The 26343-nt window shown below is 36.7% G+C and overlaps 1 protein-coding gene across 1 annotated transcript in view; it reads left to right on the forward strand.

The window, feature by feature from the left end:
* The window catches only part of LOC104404038 (ras-associated and pleckstrin homology domains-containing protein 1-like), a gene marked incomplete at its 3' end in the record, with an annotated part of 33337 nt that extends 7637 nt beyond the window's left edge, over positions 1–25700 (forward strand). Inside the window, exons 4-8 of the mRNA XM_010012380.1 lie at positions 6232–6263; positions 7797–7838; positions 14875–14949; positions 24088–24165; positions 25541–25700. Of these exons, the coding sequence (XP_010010682.1) occupies positions 6232–6263; positions 7797–7838; positions 14875–14949; positions 24088–24165; positions 25541–25700 (387 nt within the window). The remainder of the gene's footprint in view (positions 1–6231; positions 6264–7796; positions 7839–14874; positions 14950–24087; positions 24166–25540) is intronic.
* Positions 25701–26343: the final 643 nt, after the last annotated feature.

Below are 26343 nucleotides of genomic sequence, written 5' to 3' on the forward strand. Positions count from 1 at the left end.
ATCCTGTAAAAGAACTGCCTTGCAATGAAGTTATGTATAGTTTAGTATACCTTCTAAGTGATAATAGTTGACAGATTTCATGAAAAGAGGCTGCAGTTCTACCATCAGCCAAAATGGGAAGGTATGACTTCCCTTTCTTCTCATCCTTCCTTCCCCAAAGTTCTTATTTACATTGTCTCATCTCCTACCCTGCCCCAGCTTTGGTACTTAGAGTAATTTAAAACACCAAAACTTACCACTTTTATTTTGGAGTTCATTCTGTGTTATTTGTGTGAATTGCAAAGGCTCAGAGGAGCCTAATGCGTGCTGATGTGCAGTAGGGGGATTGTAGCCAAGAACTGGAGGCTGGAAGGGCCAATAGGAATGCACTCATTGGTAGTAATGGATTATTCAAATCTTTTTGCCTGAGCAGTTGCACAGGCACCTTAGTTGCTGCCTTTCTCCTAGCAGTCTGTGCTGCAGGAACTTCTGGGGCTGAAGATAATATCAGCATCATGACAGGTGGTAACACTCAGTTACTTATAGTCCTATGTGCTAGGACATCCTTGTTCTTATTCTGTGTTTGTCTCTATGCCATGTTCAGGAGAGTTGGCTGGATTTCCCTGGGTTGTCTAAAATCCTGGTTTTATTAGTAGCCATAATGAGTTGTTTATTTTTCTGCCTTTCATAGCAATCAATGTTATTTCTTTGGACACTGAACATTTATGTATTCGAAAACTATTGCTTTGTAGTCTCAAGATCTTGTCTTGGCAGTACTAAGAATTGTCTGTTTGCATTTATGTTCTTCAGTCTCCTCTAAGCACTGCTGAATAAGAGAAGCTGTTTCTACCCAACCCCAGGCCCCTGTTATTTTTGCTAAATTGAAATTTTGTCTCTCACAGAAATATTTCCCAAATCCTTGCTTGAACAGTATTCTTCCTTAAATTTGTAGGTTATATTTTGTCTGGTGTGCTTTTAGTTGTGTAATGAGTGGCATACAGCTAAATCTTGGTTTCTGCCTGTGGAATGCTTTACTTGAATCTAGATTGAATGAGTGATGTAATAGCATGAGTTAAAGGTAAGGGAAGTGACAGCTGTATGACTAATTTGTCCCCTCCACCCACCCGTCTTATTTTTTTTTCCTTCCTCCTTCAGTCCCTCTGCCACCAAGAAATTGTCTCTATTTTCAGTAAGCTTTTCTAGAGCAACAGCAGAAGAAAGTAGTGGAGAGAGAATAGAGAACTGTGGTGATCATGCTCATGTTGCTAGTTACGTCTGACCAGTGAAAGGATCCATTTATGGACAGCTTTTACTTAAATTCATTGTAGTTTTAGTCTGGATATATAAGAGGTGAAAATCATGACGGGACTGCCAGTGCATTAAAACTACAGGTTCTTCACTTCACTTGGCAGAGGAGGAGGTAGTGTAGAGTAAATGTTAACATTTCTTTAAGGGAAAACAAAGGAGCTTTGGAGGCATGACACAATAATAGTTGTAATGTAAGCTCAACACACATAGAGAAATATGTATTGGCTAATATCTCCAGTAGGATAAAGTGGAAAACTTGAAATGGGAATAAGGAAAGGCTATGTTTGTGTTTCATAGCAATTTTGCCTTGGTTCTTGTATGGACATGTTGTCACTAAAGTAATACTTGCTACGCAGTGGTGTAACACAGAAGCTTTTCTACCCATTAAAGATTATTGTAGGTCATGTTTCATGTGTGATTACTAAATGTTACACTGTATGAAAATGCAGTTAACTTTCTGTATGCAGAGAAATCAACCTGTAATATATATATATATGGTCTTTGGTAGGCAACAGTGTCTTAAAATAGAATTGGATTGCTGAACCTCGCATATTATTTGTAGGTGATTTAAAGGACAGTTGTGGGCTATTTTAGCTCTTGGAGGAATAGAGCATTATTGGCTCTTGTATTTTGGGAGCTTAAGATTTGAGTAGTTTCCCTTATGTTCCATGTTTTGTGTGGTTGGTAGATGCGAAGGATGTTAGTTTCAGATTTGTGAGAGTAGTCACAGATATGCAACAAACAAGGCATGACAGACGTTAGTTTTCTATGTCTTCTAAAGACTCTTAAAAAAATTAATTGCATTTTCTGCCAGTTCTATTATATCCATAGTTTTGTACACAAAGCGTATTCTGGAGTGTTTCCAGTTATCCTTTTCCTAAGCTGAAAATAGTCAATGGAAAGACTTAATTTGAAACACAATTAGACCACCTTTTCCTCTTTTTCTTTTTTTCCGATTATTAGTCACAAAATATTTTTTAATAAGTCAACAGTAAAGGAAAATTGTGCATATCTTGAAGCATTACTTTGGCTTTCAGTTTTCTTGGCATAAGAAGTGCGAGCCATCCAGTTTTCAAATGTTCTTGAAATAAATGTAAAATGACTCTTCACTTGCCAGATTTTTGGAGGCTTTCAAAACATTCTCTGAGATAAACATACCAGTTTATAAAATATAAACAATACTTATATATTTTGGTAATCAAATGTGCTTGGCATTCATCATGAAGTTTATGCATGGCAGTAAACAGTTTTCATCATATGATGCACTAGAACCCAAAGATTACCAATACACTTTTTCCAATGCCGGCAAAACTGGCACCTAAATTTGTTTGTCTTTCCCCAGCATTATACTTAAGGAATCTGCAAAGCAAATGATAGGAAAGGAGGGTTTTTGTTTCTTTGTTTTTGTTGTTTTCTTTTGGTAAGAATTTTGAATTAGACTCCGAGAGATATTCTAAAAGTTTAAATTACTGCATATACATGGGATGGTAGGCTTTTAAAATTAGTTTGTATAGATTGAAAATAAGTGAAAGGAAAATGAGAACCTAAACGTTATCCTTGTATTGGTAAATCTTGTTTCGCCAATCCAACTTACATCATAGCATATCCAACTTATTTCATAAGCATGAATTTAGCATTTACCCTATAATGTTTTCCCATGTAGGAGGTCACTAATTAAAGTATAGCAGGAACCATAAAACATGTAAGAATGTATTTATCTTCTGAGTTTGCCTGTCAGCTTTGCCTCATACTGATGAATAAGCTCAAAAGTTTCCTCTGTGGAAGGAACAGGAAAATGGACAGTGTGATACATGTCTTGTTTGACACAGCTGGCTGGCAAAGCTGGTATCAACTCAAAAGTTACAGTTACATTATATTTTGTTACCTTAGATAGGAAACTTAAAGGCATTGTCTACGCCTAAATGCGGTTCTTCCTGGCTGTTCTGTAATGTTGAGTCTTCTCCAGTGGATGAGCAATTGAATGAGTCAAACATTGTTATCCGAAATGTATTTATCTGCAGTTAAAACTGCTGCTTCAGAAACTTTCCTGATAGCCCCTTGCATGTGGCAGTAGGGAATTGGTTGTCCCCAGCAAAGCCATACTGTATCAGTTAAAGTTTGCCTGCAGCATGCTCAGCCTTTATTGCATTATGTTCCTCTAGAGATACAAACGCTTAGTGTTTCTATTCTTCAGCTGTTCTGACTTTTTAACATGAACGTGCACAGTTCAAGCTTCATCAGCCTTCACCTTCCAGTCGCAGTAGACTCTTGTCTACTACAAGAAAAGAATGTAAGTTGGTGGTAGTCAGCTGAGCTGGTACCCTCTTAAAATTGTCAGACTTCTCTGTATGTGTGTGTACATGTGCTGTTATGATTAGTAATGCTAACAGTAGAACAGCTGCTGTTGCTGATGGAAGCTGTCTGCAGTCCAGTGACCTTTTTTATTGTTTTAGCTTCCCCTCCTGCCACTTTACATGCATTGATTAGAGAAGTCGCTATCACAGACTTTGACAGTTGTAGAAGACAGCTTGAATTGGGTGCTGAGTATGAATAACCACACTTTAAAATAAATCTTGCTTGTATTTGGTAGGATTTATTGAGAAAAAATTTATCATTGATACAGACAAGCTAAGAAAATGGTTGCTCAGAGGTTGGAACTCTTACTAGGTTCATCTGAAACAGACAAAATACCACAGATCAATGACCAAGCAAATCTATGCAACATATGTCTCAGAAGAAGTAGTCTTGAACCAAGCCATTAGGCCTGAGGTGAGAAATGAGGATTCTTGCCTTATGATGTTACTAAGTTTCGTCAGAAGCACTGCAGGGAGTTGAATGCTTTGATTTCAGTTTCCAGTGAAGATATCACTTTACAAGTTGCGATTGATTAATGGAGCTTTTAAAACGGCCTATTTCTTTGTAGATAGACCAGTCCACTTAAAACCAAAACAAATAAATTCCTTTACTTTTTCTGTATCATCTAATTAGACTGGGGAGGAGAAATACTGCATCTGTGGGAAATTAGCAACAGTTTACTTGTTTGTCATTACTTCAGGTTGCCAAAAATCTAATTTGGAACAGATGACAAAAATCAAGAACACAGCAGCCGATTATGGAACATTAAACTCTTAAGAGGAAAAAAGAATTTATTCAACTTTCATCAGTTGCATACGCTTCTAACTTATGGCATGAAAACTTCAATTTATCAGGTTTCTAAAGGATTTTAGACCCAAGAAATGAGACTTCATGTTCTGAAGAAACAGCTGAGAACTGTCCTTTTAGCTGTATCACTTTTATGCATGCTGGTTAGCGTTTAGTCGATATAGTACAATAAAAGTTGTCTGCGAATACAAAGAAAAGTCTTCATTTTTAGTTAACCAAATTTACAGCCTTGGTTACAGTTGCCTATGTTGGACATTTAGTAGTCTCATGTTTGTGAAAGTTCAAGATTTTGGACCGGTTACATCAGAGATTTGCTTTATGAATGCAGGTTTGAGTTTTTTCGTATGCCTTACCTGCTTTTAACCAAAAGGATAGGTTTGTGACTTTTAACTCCCCAGCTGTGTATATCCCTTCTCTTCTGGTGATTTATCTTTGGATGATTTGATGTCTACAGTAATTTTTTACAACTGATTAGTAGTTTAGAAGTCAGCAGACATATAAGCAAATGTTACTTAATACAGGTGCTACTTGGTATAAAAGGCAGCAGGTTCAAACAAAACCAGTTAAAGCTATTTGTACCTTTATTCCTTAGGTATCTTAGCTGCTTTGATGTCTTGTTTTCTGTGCTGCAGGTAGAGCCCTTCACAGAATGAAGTATCTGATATTCTTTCTTGAACTAATGCAGTTACACATGAATTAGTCTAATAAAGTTTGGTGGTTTTTTTTTCCTTCCTTCCTTTCAGTCTTCTACTTCATGCATCTCTTTTTGTACAGATCAGACAACCATTTTATGTGAAATTATACTCCATTTTATTTCATTTTTCATGGTTTTTTGGTTTGGATTTTGGTTTTTTTTTCTTCTTGTTTTGAGAAAATTCCGCTGCTTGAAACCTCCTCCCTGTTTATACTAATTTAGGTCCATGCTAGTGCTAAATTGGGCAGTCTTGCCCCATCTTGTATTGGCACTAGTGTTCGCGTAGCTGCTTAGTAATTTGGATCAGCTTGTGGTCTCCCTCAAAAATAATCCTTCTGAATTAGTTGTTCATTGATCCACTGGACTGCATGGTCACTGCTGTCCACACAAAAGAGATGTGAGAGCACAAGGTTAGGGAAAAGTCAGGACTGCTTCTTTCTTGTGACAGCTTAGTCTTAAATCTCTTAAAACCGGTACTGAAACTAAGCTTGAACTGAAGTGGTCACTAGCTTTTGCAATCCTTTCTGTCCTGCTGCATCCCAAGACTTGTGTTCAACAGCGAATCATTATCACAACCTGACCTGGCAAGTGCACAGACTTGAACAGTGGACTAGTGAATAATGTACGTCATGCACACAGTGCAGCAGTTTCTTAATTTGAAGTGTCCACAGACATATTTCTTAAATTGCAGTAAATTTCAATAGGTTTATACTGTAGCTGTCAGAACTGGCATGAAGTTATAAGTGCCCTAGAAGTTAAGAAATCCTTGCTGTAAAATACTTTTATTTGTTTTAGTCATGATTGATTGGGGATTTTTGTTGGGTAGTTTGGTGTTTGGGTTTTGGTTGGGCTTTTATTAGGTGGTTTGTTTGGGGTTTTTTTTTGTTTGGTTTGGTTTTTTTGGGTTTTTTTTGTTTTTTTGGGGAGGGGGGTGTGTTTTTAAGTTGCAAGGTTGAACACTTAGTGTTAGGAAATTCCAATTGCCTGCAGAGTTGCATGAGTTCCAGGAGGAGGATTGGCCACTTGGGAACACTGAGTAATAGCTTCAGATTCTCACTTCCCGTGTCTGGCTCCAATATGCTCTGCAGCAGCCAGGCACTGCAGTTTCAAGAAGGCTGCTGTACTGTCCCACCATGGACCCAAGCATTCTCAAACTTGTCCAGTCTATTTGCTCAAGGTTAGTGGTGTACAGTCCAGTTGAAGAGCTTTGTGAGACAATGCAGCCCTGAGTTTTTTTAATTGTGATGCCCCAGACTTCCCTGAGACTTTATGGACTACAATTTTAGTTCTAAAGGCTTATGCTCAGGCAAATTTGGCTAACTCCCCATGAGACAGCGCAAAGCAAGTCTTTGAAGATGCCCCTGCCAGTAATCTGTTAAATGGTTGGACACGCAGAGGTTTTTAAAAACATATATATTTTAAAAAAACATGTATATTTTAAAGGAAATACACCTTCCTTTCCTCTCTTGGAAATACTTTGTTTAGTGTAATTGACTAATAATAATCCTGTAACAGTAACCTATCATGGACAATTTTCGTCTCACAAAAATTTTGCTAAGCTGTAACCACTAAGCAGCTGAAAACACATCTTGCATGTGGAAGTATCAGGCATCTCCATTATCTAATGCTGCTGCTTCTTCAGTTTCTAAGTGTCTATTTTCCTTTTCTGAGGTTTTGCTAAGAATAAACTGTAACCCCTTTTCCATCTGTCAAACCTTAACTATGTAACTCAGTTACCAAAACTAACATGCCTGAAACAAATAGTTCTGTACCTTTGAAGGAAAAGGAGCAAGCATTGGATGACACACTAGAAATCGTAGGCACTCTGCTTTTTAGTAGCATAATATTCAATTTTTGATCCCTTAACTTCATACTAGGAAAGTTGTCACTCCCATGGACGTTTTGTCTGGAGCCACAAATGTGGTGGGGTTTTTCTTTTTGTTTTGTGGGTTTTGTTGTTGTGTGCCCCTCTTCCCTTACTGAAAATTATGGAAATACAGAAATACTTCCTCTTCATTTCTTTTTAAATGGAGTATGAAGGCACTCAGAGATCTAAAACAGTATGACCAAATGGAAATAAGATAAATCTCTACTAAACAGACATTCTTCTTGTATGTACTTTGTAATTGTCACCAGAGTATATTATGTGTGGAAGAACTGACATGGGAAGCAGATAAGCTTGTGCAAAGTGACAGTATGTTTTTTCTGCTTGTAGCAGTTAGAGAACTTAACTCTCAGTTGCTGGCTTAGTGAGCAAGTGATTGTGCAAAGAAAAAAGTAACCTGGGCTTATTTTCTGATTTGTTTCAAGTGCTTTTGTGTGAGGTCCTTGACTGTTTCCCCTCTTACTGTGGTTGAAAACCTCCTTGTATCCTATCTCTTCCCTTCCCATAGGAGAGAGCCTGAATATCTTCTTGTCTTCAAGTCATTGATCGTTTGTTTGTAAGAAATTTAGATGGGGGTCACTAACTTCTTAATCTAGTTTTGTTGCCTTTGCTTCATCTTCATCACTGCTTCTTTTTTCCCCTCTTCTGAGTGATAATAAAGCCTTTTTTTCTCCTTTCTCCCTTTCCTCTCTTCCCCTTTTGCATCCCTCCCTCCCAATTTTCCTACATTTTTACTGTTTCTGTGGGACATTCCATCAATCATCCAAGCATCCCATAAACATTCCAGAAGAGGAAGCTGAATTGACTCCTGTAAGTTGTTATGACATGTTTATATGGCTTCTGTTTATGTCAATAGTTGTGTCAACTTGTCTGCAACAGAAAATCACATTAGTTTAATTTGTTAGTATCCCAACAGTGAGTAAAGTAACCATGTCTATCATTAAAGTCAAGCTTTTTAGCCTTAAGTCGATCATTGACTGTCAGTCAGGCAAGACTACTTAAAATACACTTAACTTTTTTTCTGAAGCACGATTGCTTTTGGTGGTCGTAGTATCATAGAACAGAATCATAGAATTGTTTGGGTTGGAAAAGACCTTCAAGATTGAGTCCAGCTGTTAACCTAGCACTATCCACCACTAAACCAGGTCCCCAAGTGCTATATCCACATGTCATTTAAATACCTTCAGGTGACTTCTCTAGGCAGACTGTTCGAGTGCCTGAAAGCCATTTCAGTGAAGAAATTTTCCCTAATGTCCATTCTAAACCCCCTCTGGTGTAACTTGAGGCCATTTCCTCTCATCCTATCACTTTTTATTTGGGAGAGGAAATGGACCCCCACCTCACTACAACCTCCTTTTGGGTAGCTGTAGAGGCTGATGAGGTCACCCCTGAGCCTCCTTTTCTCCAGACTAAACAACCATCATTGCAAAAGAAAGCAGAAAATGCATATTTTTAATTAGATATAATTTCATAATGTGTGCTTTTATATGTGCCATATGAATATACTTAGAATCTCAGTTCTCCTTTCCCATTTTTATTTCCCTCTGGGACAAAATTAAAAAAAAAAAAAGTTTCTATTTTTTAATTCTTTAGTTCTCTGTTGAAAATATTTCTAATTCTTCAAGCTGGAGTCTAAAGAATTCAATCTGCTGATAGAGTTGAAATGAAACCTATAGTAGTTATCTTTTTCAGGAAAGTTTTGCAAGCATATAGTTCTCTAGTGGACACTGCATCCATAGTTTCCCTCATTTTAGTTTGTTTTTTAGGGATAGAAGGGAGCTTTTAAAAAAGATGTGTTTCTCAACTGTCATGTTAAATGTAGACTAATGGCACAAGAGTGCCACCAGCTGGTTTAATTAGATATGTGTATTAACATTTAATTGTAGCGTTTTGCAAGAAATGTGGCAAGGTATTTATGTACGCAAGTTCACAGTGTCTTGTCATTGGTTTTGGAGGAGGTTTTTTTATGAGCTGAGGTAAAATGTTCTGTTGTACATACCTTGGGTAAATGATGTCTTTGAACCTACAGATAATATTTATCTACAAAGGAATTTTTCTATGTAACATATTTAACATAGAACAATAAGATGTAATACCTTAGAACATGGCCAGGTCATCTTTTTCTTACACTTCCCACCCAGATTTTGTTTATTATTTGTAAATGGACTGTGTAAAGAATATATTTGGCACTTTTATGTTGTTTTGAACCCTGAGTGTATTCTGAGCCTTTACCTTAAAATTAGTCTCTTAGCAATGACATTGAATCTTTGTAGACTTGTCTCACTTCTGTACTGATTGACAATCAGGCGTGTAACAGGAAAATGGATCAGTGTTCAGTATGAACATACGTGATTGTCAAGGTTTTGCAAAAATGTTCAAGTAGAATTGAAAAAAATGAGGCAATGAGGTGATGTATATATAGCATGTTACCCGTGAACTGATGGCCTGCTACAGTTGCAAGATGGGCTACACAGCCTTCATCCTTCTGAATCTGGAACTAGAACCTAGTTTATCACCTTTTCTGAAAGGATCTTCTTAAAATCCACTCATCAGTTACTGTCTGCAAAAATTAATGTTAATGTGCCTAGTAGTTCAGTGTTAACTTAGAAATCATTTCGGGTTCCTTTGGGTTTTTTTAAAACTGGCTTTCATCCTAAGACCTCAGAACTTCAAGAATTAAAACAATCTACTGAACTTCTCATAAAGGAACTGACAAGGGTAATAGGGAAGAAAGTCTTGAGCTTTTGACCATGTAGAGGATTACTTGTTTAGTATAGTGCAGCCAATTATATTCTGAAAATCTGATAGGTATTTTCATTTTCCTGGTAGTCCATCTGTTCTGTCATGTTTAGCAAACATGTTCTGTAGATGTAGGGTTGATGATGGGTATAAAAATGTTTCAGCGTTGAAGAAACTTTCTGACATAAGCAGCTGCTTTGTATGTAAGAGGAGTATTGTTTGAGTTCTCTGAAAATGCTGTGAAATGGAATATTCAACAGCTGGTCCATGAACTTCTGGTATTTAGGCCTGAAGATAATGGATGTTACATTCCTGTCTTCAAAGAAAGGATATAGGAAATCTTTGAAGTACAAAATATAATTTGGAACATGATTATATTCCATGATTTCATAAGAGTCAAGCCTAGCTGTCTTTGCTGAATGAACTACATGAAACTATTTAACATTTTTTGACCTAACATCATCTAGAACTTTTGAATGCTAATTTGTCTCAAATCAAATGTTTTCTGCATTGTCTTTATCCATGACAGCTGAAGTTTATTATCGAGACATTAATAGGCTTCTTTATATGCTTTTTTGTTCTGATATTTTTATGATCATACCCCATTTTTTAATGTAAAAATGTTTGTGCACTTTCTACCTTTGTGCACAGCTCTTTTGTCATCCTTTGGGAAAGGTATACGTTTTATTTTTTAGAACTTAAATGTTCTGATCAGATATCATTACCAGTATTTTGAGGAATTTTTAGTTACTATGATTTTTAACATCCATAGTTTTCAGTGTGACTTGGAATAATTGTTGCTGGGAGTTAAGGTAGAAAACAGTCCAAACCAGTCATCATTGGAACGTCTGCTTATACTTCTTGTACAAATGAGTTAAAAACACGATTTTCCTATGTTTTGATAGTTTTCTGTATTTTTTCTCTCTATCCAGGTCTTTTGAACTAAATTGAGTATCTGAAACTTAGTTCAAAGTCTGTTCTGTTCAAAGTCAGTTCAAAGGAAGCACTAAAACATAATTAAATAGCTTTTTATGTATTGTATAAAAATTGTCCTTAAAAGAAGCAATTTTGACACAAAAAGAAGTCGCAAGCATGTTCGATAGCTGATAGTAGGCTTCATAGTTGCTTTTTTTAGGGAAGGAAGTGTATCTTCTGAAGACTATTAAGAAGCAAAGATAGTGAGGTCCAGTCTCCAGCACAGCTAGTGTTAGGGCCTGTCCAGGGTTACTGTTGTAGTTTTGCAGCACAGTTTATACTGAAAGATTCTTCACAGTTTCTGAGGAAGTGCAAATTACATGATTTGATGTTGTGACAAGGAGAAAAAAAGCTATCCTATAGATCAAAAATACAACTTTAAAATCCTTCTTGTAGAAGTAAAGAATTGTAGCTAGCTTTGGACAATGCACGTTATATATACTGCATGTGTCTGCACCCTTAGGTAAGTGCTAGCCTAGAAATATGTGATCTTTTAAAGAAGTTGATAAAGGAATTAGGCATCAAGTCATTGTCTCTGTGTATATTCATGTTGAATAAGCTTACATTGAGTACTTCAGTGAATGAAGCAATTAGTCTTCCAACACTGTTACAACCTAGCTCTTATGTAACTTCTTGCTTAGTGTGAAGAACTGCATGTGTTCACCTTCTCGGAAGCTTTTGTCATATTTTGATACTTTCGTGATGTTTCAAGCTACTTTTACCTTTCAAGGATATTTCAATACTCCAGTTGCAAGACAATTTTAAAAAAAAATTAACTGAAAATGCCCATTATGAGGAATGATGGCCTTGTACTGTGGAAGCAGTAAGCTTACTGTGACAGCAGATTAAAACGCATGGAGTTGGGGACTTGTAGGAGACGGGACATGCTACTTTGTGTAATTGGAATTGGTTTTATATCCTAACTGAACCTAAGACTGTGCACTGGGGAAGAGAGCTCTTTGTTGCCAAGGCATGAGTTCTTGTGATGGGAGCAGGTGTAAGGAGAGCAGGTGCTTTTCACAGTGCAAGACTAGAAATGTCTATCTAGGACTAATAATGTTTTGGTTTCCTAATTTTATTGGTATTATTTTTAGTCTGGGAAAGAACTTAGGGAAGCAAAGTAGGTTAATTTATTAAAAGGATAAGGCGTTTATACTGTCAGAGCTTTGGTACATATTTGAAGTCTAGAAGTAGGGAGGAAGAGTGAGCTATTTAGATCCCCTCTGTGGTCCAATGTGATTGTAGAGTCTAAAGAAAAAATAACAAAATATTTATCTTCTTCTGAACAATGGAGTATTCCTAGGAGACTGTATTAAAGACCACATCTGTTCATCTCAAAGCGTGATGTTTGAGCAGGCGTCTTTCTTTTGAAATAGGTTAAATGCTTTCAAACTGTGGATTGTGAAAGAGCAATACACTTTTGTTCTGAAATGAAACCTTTTTTTTTTTTTCCTTCTTTAATGGTTTGTGCAGCTCTCATATTTAAAAAAAAAGTTATGTGCACATAATTGTTGTTTAGCCAAGCTGTAAGTCCTAGAACTTGGGCTTTCCTGTTGCTTTGCTACTACTGCTCATTCTAACATTTTTGGGTATCTACAGTAGTGCAGAATGTGTTATGCAGTAGAAGGGAGCCATGCATTAAAGGTGTCAGGCAAAGAAGTGTTGCCTTCTTGTTTCTAGACTTCTTTCCAGCTCAAATTCACATAGACAGGTCTTATCACACTATTATCTCACATTTTACTAGCCAACACCTGTTCCTATGAAATACCTATGAAATTCTCGATTTCCAAAATAGTTTTCCCGTGGTTATCTGCTTTTATATTTAGCTACAGGTCTGGAAAGCAGTATTGGCAAAGTCCACAGTGGTTATTATTTTGCAAGAACTATATCGCATTCCCATTTCTGGATAGAATAAAAGTTCCTTAGTGGAGATGCAAGATGGCAACAGCCGAAATGACTAATGATAGGAAGAAGGTTAAGCTATGTGCCTTGAGCTTCTCCGTGGAAGAAATATTCTCCAGCAATTAGTATTTCTTTTAAGGAGAGAATCAGTATCCCCTCTTTATCCTGACATTATTGTTGTTTGATGGGGAGAAAGTGGCTAAACCCTAAGGAAGAGGGTACAAATGTACATTGTAATGTTGTTTCTACTGCAGTGCTCCATTCACCAAAAAAAAAAAAAAGTGATCCATATTAGTTGGAGTCCATGATGTCTGACAAGTGCTCTGTCAAGAAGCTCTTTAACAAAACTTGAACTTGTCTTTGGATTTTTATGCATTTTTTTTTGAGCTTTGGACAGAGCTAGCCAATTTATTCCAGAAGTTCTATAATAATGTGTTGTAATGAGATCATTCTAGACTGACTTTGTGGGAAGTTAGAGCTTCTGTTTAGGAAAGGAAACCATTCAGAGTAAAAATGCACTTAACAAATCAATAAGAAGAGGATCAGTCTGCCTTCAACTTAAGCAAACTGTATTAGTCACCAGCAATGTTAGCATCGCTTCAGGCTTGCTCAGGCTGAATAAATGAACTGTTCTTTACACAATAGCCTCTCTTAAGTGTCACTGAAGTTGTATATATGGAAGTCCTATATATGTAGAAAAAGCAGAATGTGTTAGTTCATCAGTCCCAAATGATATGGTTATATATGTCAGGAAGTTTAATCTGAGAATTCTGTACGACTGTAAACAAGATCTTTTAATTGTATGAGGTACTGCATCACAAAGCTCTCATCACTGTGTGCTTGAGGTGTGAAAAATGTGCTACTAGGCAGCACTGTTGTGCTTCTAAAACATATGATGTAGACACACACAGTAATTAATCTGCAGGCAGCAAAACCTTTATTCAGTCTGTAGCATAACCTGTGTCTATGTTAATGGCTAAGTACCAGGTGAAGCTTGAGTAGAGCCTAGGTTTTACTTCAGATGCTGTCCAGTCTTTTCTGAGGTGTAACTTTCAAAGCCTTCTAGAGATCCTTAGTTACTCATCCCAATCACATCAAGTGACCTCCCCCTGTAGTAGCAGTATCCACCAAACTGATGCTGCCTTGCATGAAGTTGTAGACATGGTCCCTTCATTTTTTTCAGGAGACTATGCCTTGTTGTGGCTCTGTAGAAGAAACTGCAAATTGTAGGCTGCTCAGTTCTCGTGCTTGTTCTATATAGCATTGTGCCAATTGACAGAAATAAGGCTGACACCGATGCAGCCACAGGGGACAAAATTTGCAGTACAGGGATGTTACACAGGAGATACACTTAATGCTCCTGTTAAGTGCCACGTTATTAGCCTAATTTCCTTAGCGGGCTTGTGACTATGTGGTTCTGCAAATATGGAATGATGGTTTTGTTGTTCCCCTGTAGCAGATGCTGGAGAAGATGATCACTTGGTTAACTATTATTAACCGATTTTTGCCTTTTGAGAAGTCCTTCTCTACTGGTTGCTACTGCTGTTGCTTCCCCTTTTTAAACAGATTAAAATATATTTTCTGCTGATTTCTCTTCCAAGAGAAATACGGGGATTTGTTCCTAACTTCTTGGATTACATAATTTGGACTGTATAAAAGAAGAGAGACTTAAGTCCTTTAAAAAAAAAAAGTATTCTAAATCAGATTTGGATTATTATTATGGTAATGTCTGGGTTTTTTTCTTCAACTATGGAAGCAGCAACCACTGTAGAAAGTGTGAAACCAGTTCTTTCTCTCCAGGATGACCAGTTTTTAGTGGCTTTATGTTTGTGTAACACAAGTAGAATGTTCTGGTTTAGAAGACTGGACAGGATTTTGAAAAGCATTGGAAGTGCATGTTTTCTTACTTTTAGAGTTCTAAATGTCTTTAAAAATAAGTTGTCTCTTGCAGAAAAGAAACCAGTAGCAGGTAAGCAAAAGTTTTCTTAATTCTATTGTGTGACCTTTTGTACAGGGGAAGATTAAAATAGTGTCCTCTATTAGCACAACTGCATTTATATTAGTCTGTTAGGCTTGTAATATTTGGGAATGTTCACATTTTTATGGGAGGGAAATAAAGTGATGACATAGGGTTTTTTCTTTAAACTCTACTTGATCTTCTGTAATCAAGACACTATGAAATTACTATACTGACTTCTTCTGACTTATGTTCTTTTTCTTTCTGCACAAGCACTCCTATTTGGACAGGGAAACCTCCCTCCTTCTGAGAAACATTGCAGGAAAGCCTTCTCATTTGCTGACCAAGGTGATACTTCTTCTTTCCACCTGTATGTGACTATTTCTATGTAGAAAGAATGCTTTTGGTGTGTGCTATGCTCCTCCCACCCTTGCCTTTTCCAGGAACCTGTGCATTTGCTTACATGATTTTCCTGATTGTCCAAGGTGCTTTTAAAGGGTTAATTTTATTGTTTGTTTCTGCAGATTTATCAAAGTGTTCAAATCTTGGCAAATACTCAGCAGCTACATCAGTAGGTAAAATGCCTTAGCTGAAAAGGAAGTGTGCTGAGCTAGAAGTTCTTTAATTCCTATTCCCATTCATTAGTTTAAAAAAAAAAAATAAAAGATGACAACTGTGGAAAATATGTGGGAGTATTCAGTACTGTTAAAAGGCAGTAGGTTCCTTAAAATAAATTCACTTGCTGTATTGAATATAAACTGTAGTAAGTAATGGGATTTATTTTTTAATGTTTTGAATGTTGTCTTGATACCATGTGGGCAGAATATGCTAGTAAGGTAGTGGTCTAATGAGCCAGGTATCTACAAATGCTGTTAAGTTCATTTTCTTTACAGGAAGGAGATCAGTAATGTACTAAGAGCACAAATTACTGTTCAGTTTAAGAATTAAATTTTCCATACATATTTCATTTTGAAACTAGAGTAGGAGGGATGGAGCAAGCTATAAATCTTGCTGGAAAAAAAAGCTAGGATGAACATACAGCTTCACATTGTTAAGAAACTGAATATTTGGTAGCTGAGGTGTCAGATATGTCTGATGCTACTACCTACAGCAAACGACTCCTTGGGTTATTTTTTTAAAATAGATTCTAGAGGAGAAAGCTCAGGCAAGCCTAAAATGACAGTATATACCTTGGTGACCTCAAAATAATAAGGATAATATTAGCTGTTCATAAGTAGTCTGTATTTTCCAATTAAAGTTTAGAACTAGTTTACTGCTCTTTCTTAAATATCTTACTATTCTTCTCAAAATGCTCAGCATGCACCTTGAGAGCAAGTTTTCATGCTGTGTTCTAGAGGAGTATGAAAAGTCAAACCCAAGGAATTCTCTGCTCTTGTGATTGTTTTGCTTAAAATTTAAATTCATACCTCTTCTCCCCCACCCCCTCATCAGCTTTTTGCCCTCACATCCCCAACAAAGCAAAGAAACACCAAACCAGCAGGCCTTGCTTGATTGCAAATAGATTAACAGCAGCTGTGGCACAAACAGAAACCATCATTTTCTCTTTCATCTCCATGTGTTTTGATGTTCTCCCTTCTGGTTATTTATATACAGGATGATTGTTGGCTACCATATGGAACTTCAATTAAAAAAAAGAATGCATGAAATGTTAAGTCCATTGCATTGTATGACCATGGGCTACCTCATACCAGTGATTCTAATAGACTCCTGAATTTGGGATTTATAAATCTTTGGTTTGGCTTCTTAGACTTTGTAGCCCCTTGAGTCAGATGCTTTTGGTGAGCTTGCTGGTGTTCTGAGGATAATGTTTCTTGTTACTTCAGCTTAGGACTGTCTCAGTACAGCTGTGTCATCTACTTCTGGCTACTGAGTACACAGTCCTGGTGCAGATATTTACTGGTTCTCCTCTGACCTGCATAGAGAAATATCTTAGTTAAAATGATGACACGGAAGTCCACTTTACTGCTTGCTTTAACGTTAGATAAGCCTTGTATGAGAGATGCAGTACTAAAAATGAGGCTTTTCCTTGCAGTTGTAGTAAGGTGTTAGGTAAGTTAACTTGTAGGATCATGTTGCAGCTCTACGCTCATATGTCTGGTGTGTCAACTGTTTATTACTGTCTCTATTTCTTGTATTTTTCCCCTTCTTTGGTCTGTCTGCCTCTTACACTGAGACTGGAGACAGTTTGGGGGAATGATAATACCATTTTTGTCCTCTGGTATTATAACTAATTGTAAAAATTCTAGTCATGGACTTGATTCCTTTTGCATTTCAGCCATGCACCAACACAGTTCCTGTTGCAGCATAGGGCAGATCTCAGCACAAAGAATGATCTGTTTATTGTGGTGCTTTCTTAATTTCTAAACGTAATTATATGTATTATTGATCACACAGTATCCAGATCTTCTGTTGAAAACAAAAAGAAGTGAAACTGTATCAGTAAAGAAAGTTATTAAGTATTGAAAATAAAGTAATTTATCTTTAATGTCAAATCTGCAAGCCTATTTCCCCATAGGTCTGGAATTCAGCCATCAAATGTACACTGAAAATTAAGCTTATGGATGTGAAATATAGAGCATAAGCAAATAATTTTGAGGAATTACTCAGGGCTCAAATATATTCCAGTTTAGGACATGGAAATAGGAATGTAACATGTTGGATTTTGAAGTTACCAGTTCTTCTACTGTTCTGATGCATGTGAAGCTGAAACTACATTCAGGATGCCAGATGCTGGTGATTTAATGATATAATGCTTCAGGCATGTATGTCAGCATCTGGAGAAAAAGAATCGTGTTATGCCTTCTCTTCTCAAATATCTAGTACTTCATTCTTCTTTTTGTGTTGAACTGAAAGGCAAGTATTTTTTTTGTGAATGATGATTCCCCCTGTTTGTAGATTCTGGTTACTACACACTGTAATCTAATCCCTTAAGACTACTGCATAAATCAGTTGCGAAGTTGGCTTCATGTATCTTAGGTCAGTCTGATTCAGATGTGCTCATTCTTGAATGAAGCATCTGTTTGAGATTTTTTTTAAATACAGTTTCAAAATACAGCAATTGATTTCTAATCTGCACAGGGTATAAGCATGATCTGAAAAGTCTAGTCTCTTACAGTCAGTTTTTGAGGAAGTTGTGATGGCCATACCTGGTGTAGGTGGTTAGTACCAGGACTTTCTGCAATGCTGAAAATTATGATATAAAAGTTTTATTCAAGCTGCTTTGTACTAATCTGCTGTGATTATTGTGATGTTCCCATGTAGTTTTAATGTCACCTTTGTCTTGGAATTAATTATAAGAAGCTGTTGTGGATATGTTGTTAGGCAAACAGCCTATGTTCTCCAATCTGTGTTTCTACCCTGCTCTGCCTATCAGTTGGGCTTTTTGTCCAGCTAAAACTCCTTACCAGTCAGTCCTAGTACCTTGTCTGTTGCATTGTAGTCGTCCTTCCACTCAAACTTCTTTACTGTGGTTTCTAAGGCCTATTCTCCCTCCCAGCTTGTGGATTTTGTGCTTTGTTGTTGTTGTAGTGTTTTTTTGTGTTTTGGGGTTTTGTATGTGTGTGTGTTGTTTTTCTGGGGGTTGTCCCCCGCATTTCCCCTTTGTTGCTTTTTCCTGGTCCCAGATCTAGTACCTCTTCTATAACTGTTTGCCTTATGTAGCCCCAGTGAGAAGCCTGGCCTAGAGCTGTTACAAGACAAGTCCTATTCAGAGGCAAGCAGGAAAATAGTCTATTGCATATGGATGCTTCAAGGGATAAAGAGACAGTAAAATTCTTTGCATATGCATTTTGGTTGGGTTGGGTTTTTTTTTTGATCATAGCTACTAGCTTTGTCACATGTAGCTTGAGTAAATTTTCAGCGGGACAGCAAAATATATGTCTCTGTTGAATAAGATTCTATTCTGCCACACCTTGAAGCACACCTTCAAAATGGCACAATGTCTAGTTGGAGGCTATTAACCAGTGGTGCACCCCAGAGGTCAGTACAGAGTCCAGTACTTTTCAACATCTTCATTAGCAATCATAGAATGGTTTGAGCCAGAAGAGACCTTAAAGATCAACTAGTTCCAACCGTCCTGCCATCTAGTAGGGACACGTTCTAGTAGAACAGATTGCTCCAAGACCCTATCCAGCCTGGCCTTAAACACTTCCAGGGATGGGACAGCCACAGCTTGTCTGGGCAACCTGTTCCAGTGCCTCACTACCCTCATGGTGAAGAACTTCCTAATATCTAATCTAAATCTACTCTCTTGCAGTTGAAAGCCATTACCCCTTGTTCTATCACTACATGTCCTCGTAAAAGGTTTCCAGCTTTCTTGAAGGCCCCCTCTAGGTACTGAAAGGCTGCTATCAGGTCTCCCTTGAGCCTTCTCCAGGCTGAGCAACCTCAACTCTTTCAGCCTGTCTTCATAGGAGAGGTGTTCCAGCCCTCATCTTCATGGCCCTCATCCAGCCTGGGGGTGGGGAACAGGGGAGAGATCCGTTATGTATGAACTTGTGATGAGGGCCAGTGTACCTTACATTTAAATGTGACTGCTGCTTTCCAGTTTCCATTCAGAAACCATCTGTTGTGTTGGAATTAGACTTCTAGTAGCAAAAAAGGTTGTGAATGGTGCACAGAAGTAGAACAAAGGAAAAATATGGCACTACCCCAGTGTAGTGTCATTGTGATAGTTAAAAACTTCAGATGGCTTAATTCTCAGACACAACCCCCAAAACAATACTACTGCTTTACCTTAATTTCTGTATTTATTAACATAGCACAATATGGTGGCAATAAGTCAGCAATGTGCCAGAGGAATAGCAGCATCTGTGTCTTATGTTGGAAAGGAGGGAAGTCTGGGATGAGTCTACATTAGAGGATGGATCCCTCACGAGAAGAATGTCTTCTGTACGCTCACATTTAGTGAGCTTTGAAAAAGTAAGGTCTTGTTTCCCTTTCTGCTATACTCAGATACAGGTTCTGGCTTATTCTGAGAAGACACACAACAAAGCATCATGTTTTAACAACGGTCATGAACTACTATTGTAAACACAAGTTTGCAGTTTATAAATAGGCTGTGCCACAGATGCCACACATTGTTTTTTAGTGTAGGAGTGTTTTGCCTGTCCTAATGAGTTTATTAAGAAATACAGACTGCTGTTAATATTCAGTCCCTTGGCTTTCGCCTTCCAGTACTGATCACATACACACTTGTTCTAGTATTCCTTTTATTTTTTTAAATGATAAATGAAAATTATAAACAGAAAATACTTCATTAATGCAATTTATGTACTAATTGATACACATTAAACATGGGGCTAATAAAGATATCTTGAAGTTTGGGGGGATGAGGTACAAACTGAGATGTCGATATGGTGTTTTTGGACAACGGGAACCTCTGTTTAAATAGAAACACTGCAGAAAGGAGAATCCTTGCAAAACAGGTGATTGCCTTTCTATGGAGGCTAGACTGTAGCTGGGAAAATAAAAAGTGGATAGCTGCTTCTAGTCCTTCAGAAGTCAATGCTACTTACGTATTTTGTTATCTTCTTATCTCCGTTCCAAGAAAAACTTCAGAGAAAATTTTCAAGCATTAGACATAAAAGAAAATTCTTCTATGCATCTTGTGATCTGCGTTAACCTGCTAATTTAAGTGAAACGTGGAGTTTGGAGCTTACCACTTATTTAATTACTAGCTTTCCTAAAGGCTGTAACCTTTCTTAAGAGGCTTTTTTCCCCCCCTTTTTCCCATTCTGCTTGTGATCTCTGTAAAAGGGATCAACTAATGACACTTTGAAAAAGTACAATGAAATGGAAAATAGAACCTCAACCTAGAATTGTGGAGCATAAAGCCGTTCGAGCAAGGTCAGCTCTGTCATAGCATGCATCTTGCATATTTAATGTTAAAGCACAGTTGGAGTATCTTGTAACTGCACATTTAACCAGAAACGAGCAGCAGACTGCAATTAAGGAAATCTTAACTTTAGATTTTTTGGGCATTATTCTTGACAATATTCCAGTGTAGTCCAAAGTTGTTGAAAGCTGAGTTCTGGTATAAAAAAAAAAAAACAACCAAAGATAAAGTCATTAACATGACTACTGCAATGCAGAGCTGTACTTTTTACATTTTAGTTCACAGTATGTTAGGATATTTTGGATGAACAAGTTTTTAACACGAGTATATTGCCAGGCATTGTTTAAATCAGGTGTTCTGGTTTCCATAACCAAAAATAATCTGAGCTCAAGGCTTTAAAATGTAAGTGTAACAGTGCTCCTGAAGTAGTCCCATTGAAGTAAGGAATTTATGCTGCAATTTTACAGTGACATGTGTTGCTACTAAAAGAGAATATCCTTCTCCTGTCAGAAGCAGAAATGCCACTCCTTTGTGTTTTTGCTCAGTGGGTGTATGTATGTATCTCCTTTAAGCTTTCCATAGCACATATGTGACCATAATGGCAGTCTTATCAAGGAGTGGAATCTGCTGAATCTTTCTGCTTTGTTATTTTTCAACCAGATCAGCTCCCTTACTGAACTGTCTGGCCGCAGCAGCACTATGACTGCTATAGCTGAGAAGTCATGCTGAACAAGGGAGGCACGTGTATCAGCCATATCAGAGATTTATGTTGGTATATGTTACTTGTGAAACCATGACCTAGGCAGGAATCCTGCCGTTTACATGCACGTTTTTTAACCTAACTTGTGTTACTGTTACTAGAAGGACTTGCTAGCAAAGGGGTAATAAATACCTAAGTTAGATGTGATTGGACTGTATGTCCTGGCGTTGTTGGCTTATGGCATTGCATAGTTTACAGTTGCAGTATTTTTGCACATTTCTCTGTGTGCAGTGAAAAATGTTAACTTAGTACAAGCTGATGTATTGCACGTGCTTCCTCTCATTAAGTCGTTTTGGTTCCACATAGCGGGACTTAAGAGCCAGTGTTTGTGTCTCAGAGCAGTTTCAGGATGGCTTTGATGGAGGTGGGGATGTGGATGGCTGGGTTTTTTTTGGCCATTAGGAGAGAAATTGAATAAATTTCTGTGAGTTTTGAAGAATTCTGAAGTTAGAAAATTACTTAAGTAATCAAAATAGATAGTTCCTCCTTCTGCTCCAGTGAAACATTGTCCCATCAGCACTGATGCAACAGTGGCCTGAGCACAAACTATAAGGCAAAACTTGAATAACCTAAAATTCTTAACTACTGTGTGCTTTCAAAAATTTATAATTCTTGCTTCCTTTTTCTCTGCATTTGCAATAAGCAAATTCAGGCCTCTTTTTATAATTTATTTCTGGTTGAAACCAGTTTTTATTTTTATAATCATAATCTTGGGATTTTGTTTAAATTTAAACCAACTTTGTTATACTCTAGTAAAGTATAAGAAATCCTGGTCTCTAGACCCACATTAAAATAAAGTGGGCAATGAAAAGTAATTGGTAGGCATTAAAACAGTAAATCCTTGAAATCACTTCTTTATCTAAATATGTATTTATTTTAAAAAAATTTAGGGAATAATGAACTATAAACTTCAACATCAACAAAGATATTTTGGCTGTGTTGGTGCAGATACATGAGAGGCCCCCAGCTGATTCCCTGTTGTTTGCTCTTGTTGCTGCCAGCGTGCTGTGGCTGTAAAGTGCTCCTGCTGGGGTTTGCTGCAGATAGTTGTATTGCACAGGTGTACAGTCAAATGGTGTGGAAAATTGTGCTACTTAAGTGAAGAGCAAAGCCAAATGTGCCATCAACCTTTGTACAGCAATAAAGGTTTATGGTTGGGTTAACGAGCAGCTTTTTTTAAACCATAAATTAAGGTTCTCCAAATGTATGACAAAATAAAGTCTTTTGCTGTTGCTGATTTCATAGTGCACAGGTGCATAGCATCACTTCTAGAAACTTACAAGTATTTAAAGCCTTGGGGTTTAGTAATCTTTTATTTCTATAGATGGAAATGGTTAATGTTAAGGAAGAGGAAGAATATTTTAGCATTCTAGATGTGATTTAGATTGAAGTGATTCTAGGTAGCTTGGCACTCTTTGTTTTTAATAGAATTCATTTAACCTTTCTAGGCTATATGACACCATTGTTACAGTGAATAAAAAGCCATAGTTCTCTGTAGGCTCATGAAAACCTGTATTTCTAGGTAGATGAGTTCCCAGAGAATGTTTCAAGCTCACATTATTTCTGGTTTGTTTTATTGAAAAGAATTCTGTTTCTAACAAGACATGGTCACAGCTGTGAGGGAGCACAAGCTGTTAAGTAAGAGTACAGTAAGTAGCATAGAAAATGCCCTTTAGCAGTTGGTAGGAGTATTAGTAACTCACTGAGAAGTGGAAAACTTAAACTCTGTGGATTTCAGAATAGCTGAGTCTTGACTTCAACAAGAAAAGCAACCATCTAAACACATGGTAAAGAAACCATGAATCACATGCATACAAGAAATGAATGTGGAACTAAATGTCCATGGCATGCTGAGTGTTGTGATGGGCTGTGCTACTTTTGATCTGAGAAAAATCTTAATGTTTCTTTTCTAAGGAAATTGAATATTTTGGAGGGGACTTCTTTGTGTATTTATTTAATATGTTTCTTGTTCTAGATATTCTTAAATAACTATGATGCTTCAGCATATTAGCCACAATGAACAGCCACATGCATGTGAAATCTCAAAAAGAGTGGTTCCCCGTTTAGCTGCACATTTCAAGTCTATTTTCAAAATATCAGTAAGATCCAGAAATTAAAACCCAGTATTGCTGGTCTTAAAGTCTATGATTTCTTTAGCATCAGGAGATAGGATAGATTTAAATTATCTGAATTTTCAATGATTTCCAATTGTAACAAAAATAAATTCCTTAGAAGAGCATCGAATAAAAGAATGATCATTTGCTTTACGTGTTCTTAAAATAAAAGCAAGGAAAAACACAAACTGGATTTTGTAAAGATAAAGGGAGTGTTCAAGCCACTTACTTACTTACTTCAAACAGATTTAATACTTTAAAATATTCCAAACCAATGTACATAGTGTGGACTCCTATTTGTAGGATTTCTTTTCCATATTTTGTGTGCTGTTAAATTCTGATACTTCTCCATGTGCTATTTATGTTTTATGTTGATTAAATATATATTGGGTGTACGCAAATGTACACTCTTGTTGAATACATGTTGTCCAAATTTTGCTAAAATATTTGGTAGCAGTGCACAAGGCTACTTACAATATGGAAAAGCAGAGAAATGGCAGATGTGTCTATACAAAATATATTACCTCCATTTGGAGGTAATGGCAGTTGTATTTCTAAATGTTAGCTATGTATAGTAACAGTTTTTGTCTTAAAAAATACCAGTCTTTGTTATTACTAAGAAATAGTTGAGGATTTATGGGTGGGTAGATCAGCATTTCAGTTCATGTTTTAAGGCATGGTAACCTCAAAATGAAATCCTCCAAAACTGAACTTAAGTTTGCGTTCACTGGAATTCTGTGTGTTTTGTCCCCTAGGAGGAGCAGGCTGCTAAACTCAAAGCTGAGAAGATTAGGGTTGCATTAGAGAAGATTAAAGAGGCACAAGTGAAAAAGGTAAGTTATGTATACTAGTTTATAAGATCTTTATTTTATACTCATCTACCTGGAAAATGCAGGCAAAATTCTTCTCATTTGCGTCTATTACGCTTAAGTTGCCCTAAATAAAATAGGAACACTGTATTGTTCTGATATTGTGTGAGGATGTAGTTTCTCATCTAGATTGGACCTAATCGAGAAAATCCTAGCATATGGAATAGCATGTTTTTCTTCAAGAATGGCTTATTCTGCAGCTAGTGCACACTGAGAAAACTTTTCCAGCCTCCACCCAGAGCTGAAATGAAGGTCCAGCCTCCTGAGATTGCCTTTGTATATTAAGCAGTTGCACATTTAAAATTTGGGTCTGTTTGCTTTACAGACCCCTTTCTTCCCAATATGCATAGCACTATTTTCCAGAGTAAAATGGAATACAAGCATTCCAGACTATAGACGGGTGTTACCAAATGGAGACAGTCTATGCATGATGCACTCTCAAAGTATCTAGTGTTCCCTTGAAATTTAGCATTCTTATTTTATGTTTGGAGTTTTTCGGTAGCTTAAAATGTATTTTACATTTAGTGTTTGCATATCAAAAGCTGAAAACCTGTTCTTGCTGGAAGCTGGGAATTAACAAGCCAACTAGTATGTTTAACTTTTAGAGCTGAACAAGATATAAAAAAGGAAGCATAATGATTAGCAAGAAGAATCTATTGTCTTAAGGTTTTTGATTGGTTTTTTGTTTTTTTTGTTTTGGGTTTTTGATTAGGTTGTTTTGGGGTTTTTTTTGACAGTGAACTCTTTAAAGTGCCTGAGAAAAGCCATTGTGTTTTAAAAGCAGATTTCTTCATGCTAATGCTTCATACACCCCAGAAAAAGAAAATTTAGTGTAGATATATTGTTCACTTACATAATTAGCATTTTTAGAAAACACAGAGGAAGCAGGCAGAAAGCTTGAATTGCAAATAGAAAAAAATCTGATTTTATATAAATTCTTTATTTATATAATAATCTCTATCTGTGTTTGTTCCACCTAGGTATGTGAGAAAAATTGTCACAGAGACACTTTATTAATCAGAACAAAATACTTTGGCAGGAGGGAATTTTTTCCTGCTTAACAGACAGCTAAAGCATGATATCATTATATTGGGAAGAGCTTTATATTTACTCTTTTATACTGAAGAACAGCAGTATCTTGTTAAGTGTCCGTGATACAAATATCTAACTGTCATTTATGGCTTTTTACATTTTGAGCGAGTGTTTTAACTGAACTTAATGTTTTATGCTATTTTAACAAAATGTTAGAAAAAGAAACAAGATCTTGAAAGATACAGTTTTTATTTGAAAAGTGGGAATTTAATCCTCCTTTTTTGTTTCCTAATTTTCTGCTTAACAGTTGGTGATCAGAGTCCATATGTCTGACGACAGCTCAAAAACAATGATGGTGGATGAGAGGCAGACAGTCAGACAAGTATTAGACAATCTGATGGACAAATCGCATTGTGGTTACAGTTTAGACTGGTCATTGGTGGAAACCATCTCTGAATTGCAAATGGGTAAGTAATTATAAACATTTATAATTCTTACCTACTGAAGTAATGCTTGTCTATATCTGCATCCTCAGAATGATTTAAATTCTTGTCGTCTTAATGTTCGTCATCCCATTCATTCATGTAGTAAATGTTCATTCATATAATAAAGCTCATGATTATTGTTTCAGAATGACCAGGAAATGTTCTCTCATATTAAAAGCATGTCTAAATTCTAATGTGTGATAGAGGAATTTTACTAATGTCTAGTTACTGAGCCTCTTGGGTTTGACGTGTTCCTGACAGAAGAAAAAGAATAAGGGAAAAAATATTTACTGTACATCTTCCCCTTTGTAAACAGTATTTTGTACTGATCCTAATAGCTCTTATTTAAAAAATTGTCTAAATTTTTTTCTGTTAAGTATCTTAATGCAATTGGCAGTATGGCAATATGGCAAATTGAGGGCAGTTAAAGCTCCTTTGTGCTGTATTGCACATACCACAATGAAAGTTGTTCATTTAGCCAAAGGATATAGCATCTGAATGGAAAATAAGAGGAAAAATGGCAGAAAAACTATTAATAATCTCCAATTTCAGAGAAGAATTGCATCAGAGAGCTGTTAAGCACCTTACCCATTGCCTAACTGTCGTGGTTTAAGCCCAGCCGGCA

This window comes from Nestor notabilis, unplaced genomic scaffold (assembly GCF_000696875.1).
Source record: "Nestor notabilis isolate BGI_N333 unplaced genomic scaffold, ASM69687v1 scaffold20630, whole genome shotgun sequence".
Lineage (NCBI taxonomy): Eukaryota > Metazoa > Chordata > Aves > Psittaciformes > Psittacidae > Nestor > Nestor notabilis.